This window comes from Petaurus breviceps, unplaced genomic scaffold, assembly GCF_028583685.1.
Source record: "Petaurus breviceps papuanus isolate PSGF00001 unplaced genomic scaffold, PetGlider_PUasm1.0 428, whole genome shotgun sequence".
Lineage (NCBI taxonomy): Eukaryota > Metazoa > Chordata > Mammalia > Diprotodontia > Petauridae > Petaurus > Petaurus breviceps.
This window is the reverse complement of record NW_027186331.1, coordinates 4,861,574-4,870,021: the sequence shown is the minus strand read 5'-3', so window position 1 is coordinate 4,870,021 and position 8,448 is coordinate 4,861,574. Positions and strand designations below refer to the sequence as shown.

The window sequence follows — 8,448 nt, the reverse complement described above, 5'->3', positions numbered from 1 at the left end:
CATCTGGTTTGGGGTTTGGAACAAGGCTCTGATGGTTTCATGGCACCAGGTGATCCACAATGGTGATAGCAGATCATTGTGACCGTTCTTATCCTTAGTGCCAGTGCCCTCCCCGGGCTCATGCCAGCATGCCCCAAGCACTAGGCACTACCCCACTGGCACAGCCAAGGTGCTTAATAAATGCTTATCGACTGACACAGTGTTGGGTTCCCCATTTTAGAGCTGAAGACTCAGGCCCAGAGAGCTTGAGCCAGTCTCATCTAGAGAGTGGTAATATTCTCAGCCCTGAGAGCCTGTGCCTCCCCTCCCTTGTGGCCTGAGAGCTTGGGGGCTGGCTGGCACACAGACCCCCTCCCAGGAGGGGCTTCTGCAGTGACAGCCCCAGGAAAGGGTTTTAAACAAGGAACCATTCCAGTGTGTCTGAGCCACAGGCCAGGCCTTGTTAGGTCATTAAAATTTCTTCGGAGGAGAGGCCAACCCATTGGCTGAGTAAGAATGGGGATGGTGCTGAGTGGGGAGAGGCTGGGGCCAGAAAGAGGACTCCGGTGCCCTGCTGTCTGAGGGCTGGGAGATGGGCCCGAGAGCCCTCGCACTGAAGGGTCTTCTCTTCCCCCGTGTCCCTTCAGGAACATTGTGCCTTGGATGAAGAAGTATGGGACCAGCCCAAGCAGCGGAGAGGTAGGCAGGTGCCTGTGCTGACGGTGCTGACCTGGGGAGTCCTCCCAGCAAGGAGGCCCTCGAGCTCAGGGCTAGAGTGTCTGCTTTGAGGCCTGCTGGGCCAGCCGATGGGCCGAGGACGGGCTGTTTTCTCTCCTGGTTCCTCTTCTCCAGACCCTCTCCAGCTTGTCCCTCACCAGACCCTTACCCCTGCGTCTGGGTCCTGGGGCCTCACCAGTCTTCCCTCTTTGCATTTATGGACTCTGCCATCTGCCCCCCAGGCCGCTTGTTGCCTCCCCAGAGATCTCAAGGTCTTAATGCAGTTCAGACGAGTGTTCTTCCCTCCCTCCCCTGAGATGGGTAGTTAGACCAGAGGCAGGCTCCTGAGTGTTCTTGGCCCTGCTGCTTGCCCCCTCTGGGAACCTGGGTAAGTCACAGGATTCGGCCCATTGGGTCAGCTAGCAGGGACCTCAGAGGCCATTGAGTCAGCATCTCAGCTGAAGGAATTGAGGCTCAGAGAGGATGGGTGATGGGCTCGAGGTCTCATCAGTCACTAGTGAAGGCAAGGGTCGAAGCCTGACTCGCTGAGCCCCCCCACAGGCCCCTTTCCAGTGTGCCCCACTGCCTTCTCTGGCCTCAGTGTCCCTGTCCCTAAAATGGGATAGGACAGGATGCTCTTCAAGGCCCTTCCAGTGTGGGCATTCCATGATCCTCTGAATCCCCACATGGAGAGACCAGCATTTAGGCAAGGTGTGGGCAGCCTGGTCTTTGAACTTTAGAATAGGGAGGTGCTCCAGGCACAGAACAGGGTGTGTGTGGGGGGGGTGTTTCCTACCTCAGGCTTCACATCATCAAGCTCCTGACCCTCATTGGAGGCCTGTCTGAGGATCTGAGGATGGCCCCCAGCTTCCCTCTCCCTGCCTCTCATTCTTCCTGTAGATGGAGAAGAATTAATCACAAGAAGTGACTTTTAATTACTAAATAGAAACCTCAGGGGAAATTAGTCCCTTCAAAAACTGAGTGCTTCTTTAGCTTCTGGGGACTTTTAGACAATTTTAAAGCTAAATTGGTCTTCTTGGTAAAGGGAGCTTCTGTGATGGAAATGACCCTGGGTGTGGAGTTTGAACCCAGTGTCCCGGGGCCTCTCCTCAAAGCTTTGTTTATCCACTGTAAGATGAGAGCCTTCCCAGGGTCCTGAAAATGGGCTGGTCTAGACTGGACCACGAGGACAGATCAGAAGACTGAGGCCAGTCAGTGAGTCGGGCAGAGCCGAGATCAGAGCCCGGGACTCTGGATGAGATCTGGAGGCTGCAGGGGCCGGACCCCTCCTTTTGAGAAATGAGAATGCTGAGGCCTAGGGAGGCCAATGGCATGTGAGCCTGTAAAGCTGAGGCTTCTTAGCCCCAGCTGGCCAGAGCTGGGGAGACTCCCCCCTGCCCCTGCCATCAAATTTAATTACCTCGAAAAGGCCTAAACATGGCAGCTGCTGGACAGACTGTGAATGGGTGACCTGTGAATGAGTGAGCCGCCAGGCTTAGGCCTCATGATGGAACCTCGCGGTGCGTATCACTGTTTGGCGGTCTCCTGGTGTGGGTGGGGCCTTCACAGGTACCCGTGCCGCCTTGTTGGTGCTGTCCCTTGGCTCCTAGGCAGTGGGGGCTGGTCCTGCTATGGGGTCAGCCTGCCTTCCCTCCATTCCTGTTTGTGGACAGTAGCCCCACACTGACACCCTTTGATAGACTCCCCCATCCAGTGACTAGCACAGGGACCATGTAGCTGCTGCCCCATGGAGATCATCGCACCTCCTGCTTGGTATCTGGATGGCATGGTCCTTGCATGTGCAGTGATGGACTAAGAGAAATCATAGTTTCCTCTTCCTCCTCCATGCCCTTTAGGGGCTTGTAAAGCACTTGGTCTCATGGTGCCTTACAGTGCCCCTGGGAAGGCTGGTCCCTTTGGACAGATGAGGAAATCGGGGAAGGTTCCTTGGCCTGTAACAGCTGCTCAGTGTCAGGAGGGAGGATTTGAATTCATCTCATCTCAGCTCTGTGCCAGTCTTGGAGTCGGAAGCACCTGCTGTGTGCCCGGCACTGTGCAAATCCCTGGGGAGGCAAAGAAAGGCAGAAACAGCCCCTCCCCTTAAGGAGCTCCCAGGCTGCCACAGAACCTTAGGTTTTTCAAGCACAAGCAGCTGGAGGGGAGGGGAATCAGGACAGCTGGTCCTCGGAGGGGTCTAGGGCCCCCAAGAGACTGGCAGGAGAAGGGAGAGGGGCACCAAGAGGGCAGACAGCCTCCCGGTGTGGCCACCCCTCCAGGAGAAGCCTGGCAAGCACGGAGGGGCCCTTGGGGTGGATTGAGTGGGAGGAAAGAGGGTCAGGGTGAGGCCTACACTTTAGGAAGGCCACTTGGTAGTTAAAAAGAATTATTTAACAAGCATTTATCTCGGGGTGGGGGGGTGGACAGACCCAAATCATTGGCCTTGTAGCAGGCAGGACTGATATTGGTGGCGTTGGCCCTGTCCAGGTGGAGGGGGCCTTCCTCCTGTCTTGTGATGGACTGTCATCTCTCTGCCAGCAGAGGGCAGTGCCCTACACCCAGCCAGGGAATCCTGGGGCAGTGAGGGAGGCAGGCAGGAGTCTTGTGTGCCCTCAGGGTTTGAGCTGGGCCTGGGGCCCTCGGGCAGCTCCCTTCCCTCCTGCTGCTGGGCAGCTTGGGGGAGCTGTGCTCAGAACCCCAGGCCTAGAGGCAGGAAGACCTGAGATCAAATCCAGCCTGGGATGCGTGACCCTGGCCAAGTCACTTTACCTTTGCCTCTGTTCATCTGTAAAATGAAGATAACAGTAGTGCCCATCTCCCACAGCTGTTGTGAAGACCAAATGAGGCAGTGACTGTAAAATGCTCAGCACAGTGCTACGAAACTGTAGGTGCTTAATTTGTTTTTTTGTTTTTAAGCACCTGCATCTTCTGTGCTGGGCATTACACAAAATGCTGGCGGGTTCAAGACAAAAAGTGAACTGGTCCTTGGGGACACAGTCTGTACATGGGGAATTCCATTCAAGTTTCTGTTAAGTGATCAGAGAATAGACCTTCCTTGAGGGGTGCCCTGGGGAGAGCCTGCGGAGACTCCCAAAGGAGGGCAGGCTGGGGGCTGGCTGGGGGGGAGGTGGAGATTTCATGGAGTGTACCTGGAAGGGGTTGGAGGGCTAAGAATCATCCTTTTTAACAGAAATTTGATAGAATTTGAAATTCAGTAACTTCTTTCATTTCAAATACCTTTGCTTGGTCTTTCAGAAGCTGGATGCCAAGTCTCTGATTAAACTGAACTTCGCAAAGAATAATGAAGGTGCGTGGCCAGCTTTCTGGATCGTTTCTCCATCCTGGTGAAGCATCAGCTGGGCCCTAGGCATGGCCTACCCCAGGGTGGCTCCAAACAGTGTGCTTGAGATCTGGGAAGAGACGACACAGAGGGACGGTTTGATGAAAGAGCAGGGCCTGGAAGGAAGGGGGAACAGCATGAGCAAGGGTGAAGGAGGTGGGAGATTTGAGATGGGAAGTACTTCCGTGGTGATGAGGCAGGAAAGACAGGTAGAGGCCAAGCCTGGTGCTTTTTTACCAGTGGGTGGAGTGATTGGTCTGATCTGCCCCTTAGGAAGAAGTGCCTTAGGAGTTTGTGGTGTGAAGGGTGAGGGGGAGACTAGAGGTAGGGAGACCTGTTGGGAAGCTATTGGATGGCTGTCTAAGGGAGGGGATGAGGCCCAGCTTGGACAGCAGCCTCAGCCAGAGGGAGGCAGCCGGGCCCCCTGGACTACCATCAGCCACTTTAGGCATTGGCCGGAGTGCCCTCCTTACGTCCATTCTGCTAGAGACCACAGGGTGGATGGTCCTGTTAACATGTGACATCTTTCTAGGTAAATACCACTGCCCGGTGCTGTTCACCGTCTTCACCAACAACTCCCACATTGTGGCAATCAAGCCGACTGGCAACGTGTATGCTTATGAGGTGGGTTTTCTCCCTTGGGATATGCCTCTTCTTGGCTTATGCTCAGATTGGCCACAGGATCTGTCCTCAGAGGCAGCTCGTGGCCCATTGGACAGAGTGCTAGGCCTGGAGTCAGGAAGACCTTGTAACCTTGGGCAAGTCATTTAACATTGCCTCAGTTTCCTCAGCTGCAAAGTGTTGTGGTAGGGATCAAATGAAATTGTATTTTTAAAGCACTTAACAGTACCGGGCACATAGGTGCTAAGCTAGCAGTCGTCTGCTTCCCTGGCATGGCTGACTCCAGCAGGTGCTACTGCATTGCTGTCGTCCTTGGAGGTTCCTGGGCAAGACTCATGTTACTGAGGAATTCCTTAGTTGAGGGATGGAATGATTTTTTTTTTTGTAATGTAGGGGGTGCGGTTCCTCAGAACCCATCTGCATTGTGGTGTGGTGAAAGGGGGGTGCAGAAGCCAGTGTTTGAGTTTCTCTTCTGCCCTCTCTGAGCCTCAGTTTCCTTTAAAATGTGCCAATAGTCCTGGCCCTTCTCCCTCATGAGGCTGCTGTGAGGAGAGGGCTCTGGCCACTTTCCAAGGTTAGGAAAAGGTGCAGAGGCCCCATTCGTTCAGAGAGGGGATGTGACTTGTGTCACAGTCACACGTCAGGTAAGCTGTAGAGTTGTGGCCCTTGTAGTGCACCCCCCCAGTTGCCTCAGTGTACCCTCAGTGCATCTGCCTCCTGGAGCCAATTCTTTGTGAAGTCCGTGTCTTCTGGAGAAACTGTACAGACACATAGGAAGGCCCTTGATGCTTTTTGGCAGTTGCTTAGTAAAGCAGCCATTTCTGCTTCATGAGTGAGGATTTTCCAACAAACCTGAGGCAGGGGCTGCTGTGGTCTTGGGTGGGTTGTGTGCTCTGGATGTTCCTTGTCCTCGATGGCTTGTTCAGGCAGTGAACATTGTGAAGTTGGGGCTAGAGGGTGCAAGGTTAGAAGGAATGCCCAGCCTGGAAAGACTTTTCTGAACTGATGCAAAGTGAAGTGAGCAGAACCAGGACAACACTGTATGCAGTGTGACAGTCAAGAGTGAATGACTTGGCTCTTCCCAGCACTACAATGATCCAAGACCATTGCAGAAGGACGGATGATGAAAAATGCTCTCCATCTCCAGAAAGAGAATTAATATTGTTGACTACAGACTGAATCAGGCTATTTTCCCTCTTTCTTCTATTTTTTTCTTTTATTTGAGTCTTCTTGTATAGAAAGTGGCTAATATGGAAATGTTTTATGTAATTGTACACATATAAGCTATGTCTTGTTGCTTACTATTTCAGGAAGGGGAAGGAGGGATAGAATTTGGAACTCAAAACTAGATAAAAATGTTTTTAAAAATTAGAAATAAAAAGGAGATGTGGAGAACCATGTCCAGATCTGGTCACCTCCATGCCTGTTTGTGAGGAGACCCCTGGGTGAGGGAGCTCCATGTGAAACCTCTGTCCTCTGCCCCTTAGCTGGGCTGTGGGGTCATGTCATATTCCAAGGGGACGAGCCTCTGTGACATGGGGCTCATGATCCTCACACTACCTGCCTCATGGGAATATCGTGAGGAGAGGGCTTTGGGAACCACAGAGCACATGATGGATGAGAAGCCAGTGCACCATGGACGAGAGAGACGCATCACAGATGAGACATGTGCACCACGGATGTGATGCGGGCACAGCATGGATGAGAGACGCACGTGCCCTGGATGAGACACACAGATGAGATACGTGAACGCTGTGGATGAGACGTATGCATGGCGGATGAGATGCAGGCACTGCGGTGTGAATGACAGACATACGTGCCGTGGATGAGACACAGATGAAGCACGTGCACCGTGAAGGAGACATGGGCATGGTGTGGATTAGACACACCTGCCATGGATGAGACACATGCATGCACTGTGGATGGGGGGGGGGTGCCGCTCATGAGACCCCCACGCAGCAGGGTGTGACCTGGGCAGCCCCTGCCAGGTTCAGCCTCCTGGTAATGCTTTCTTCTGGCCCCAGCAGCCTCTGGAGGCCTCTTCCTGAGGTGTGTGGGAATTGGTGACCCAGAACGGAAGGTCAGTCTGGGTCAGCCGTCTGCCCTCCAGGAGTTTAAGGTCTGCTGGAGGTGGGAGGGGGCCCTGTGTGAAGGTGCTGAGGAGCCCAGCTCATGCTGGGAGATCAGTTGAAGGAGCCATCCTGGCAGGCCCCTGGGGGACTGGGCCTTGTTGGGGGGAGGGGGGGAGCATCTGGAAGTGGTGGGGATGGACAGGCTTGTGTGGCCTTCCCTGACCTGTGCCCTTGTCTCAGGCCGTAGAGCAGCTGAACATCAAAACCAAGAACTTCAAAGACCTGCTGACGGACGAGCCCTTTTCCCGCCAGGACATCCTGACGCTGCAGGTAGGAGCCTTCCTCCCTTCCAACAGGATGGGTTCTCTGGATGGAACCATCTGTCCCAGCCCCTCTGGCAATTTGGAGAGAGGCCTTGCCAGAGTCACTGTCGGCTGGCCCCTAGCCCCTGCCCCATAGAATGGCAGCCCTCCAAGGGCAGGGGCATTTCATCTTTGTGTCTGTCTCCCCAGCAACTGACACCCCAAGCAGGTGTTCACTGACTCATTGCAGCAGAAGGGGCGCCAGCTTGGGAGCTAAGGCCTGGTTTTTTACTTCTTTCAGACCTCTGTGATCTGGGCTTTAGTTTCTTCCTTCCTGGAAGCTGGGAATGGACTTTTGACCTCTAAGCACTGCCCTTCCTGGGCCCCCAACACCCACCCTGCCCCCCTCCTCGGGACAGGAGACATGGAGAATTAGAGAAATGGGATCAGGCTGTAGAGGCCCAGGATGCGAGAGTCGGGGCCAGGGGGCTGGGGGACATCTGAGGTCACCCTGCACTTAGCATGGGAGGGCCCCAGCCCCTCCCCTCACGTGGTACGTTTCTCCTCTTTCCCTGCAGGATCCCACCAACCTGGACAAGTTTAATGTGGCCAACTTCTATCACGTTAGGAACAACTTGAGAGTCCTCGACCCAGGTGTGTGAGGGGCCACTGTCCTGGCCCCTTGGGCCCCTTTTGCTTGGTGCTTTGCAAGTTCCCATCAGCCCTGAGAGGCGAGGCGAGTAAAAGGCTCGTCCTCATTTTATAGACAGGGACACTGAGGTTTAGAGGGATTACACCAAGGTCGCACAGGAAGCGCCAGAGCTTGAACATGAGCCCAGGACTCCCCACTCAGAGGCTAGAGGTCTTTCTTTGTACTGTGTGGCCTCACGGGTAGTGAGGTCCCTGTGTCTGGAGGTGTGCAGGTGGTGAAAGCCCTGCAGAGTCCCCTGGCTGATGCCCCTTGTTCAAGGACGACGTGCTCTTTCATAGATGAAGAGAAAGCCCGGCAGGACCCGACTTACTATCTGAAGAACACCAATGCCGAGACCCGCGAGACCCTGCAGGAGCTTTACAAAGACTTCAGAGGGGATGAGATCCTGGCCGCCACCATGAGGGCCCCGGAGAAGAAGAAGGTGGACAAGCTGAATGCGGTAAGGGAGGCTGGTCTGGGGACCTGGCGGCCTGCTCATCCAGCTGCTTTTTATAACAGTGAATAGCTTTCACCATCCCCAAAGCCCGCTGAACGAATGTTTGCACTACTTGCATGGCCTCCCAGCTGGGCCTGTCGGCAGCAGCCCTGCTTCTCACCCGGTGGCTTGTCCCGGCCACAGCCCATTCTGCCCTCTGCCCTGCTCAGCCCTCCACCCCGCTCTGCCCTCCGCCCCGCTCTGCTCTCTGCCCTGCTCAGCCCTCTGCCCCG

The 8,448-nt window shown here is 54.6% G+C and overlaps 1 protein-coding gene across 1 annotated transcript in view; it reads left to right on the top strand.

The window, feature by feature from the left end:
- Window positions 1-8,448, top strand: part of PPIL2 (peptidylprolyl isomerase like 2) — a 29,091-nt gene that overhangs the window by 853 nt on the left and 19,790 nt on the right. The window contains exons 3-8 of the mRNA XM_069100799.1: window positions 563-678; window positions 3,949-4,000; window positions 4,566-4,657; window positions 6,967-7,056; window positions 7,607-7,682; window positions 8,019-8,179. Of these exons, the coding sequence (XP_068956900.1) occupies window positions 563-678; window positions 3,949-4,000; window positions 4,566-4,657; window positions 6,967-7,056; window positions 7,607-7,682; window positions 8,019-8,179 (587 nt within the window). The remainder of the gene's footprint in view (window positions 1-562; window positions 679-3,948; window positions 4,001-4,565; window positions 4,658-6,966; window positions 7,057-7,606; window positions 7,683-8,018; window positions 8,180-8,448) is intronic.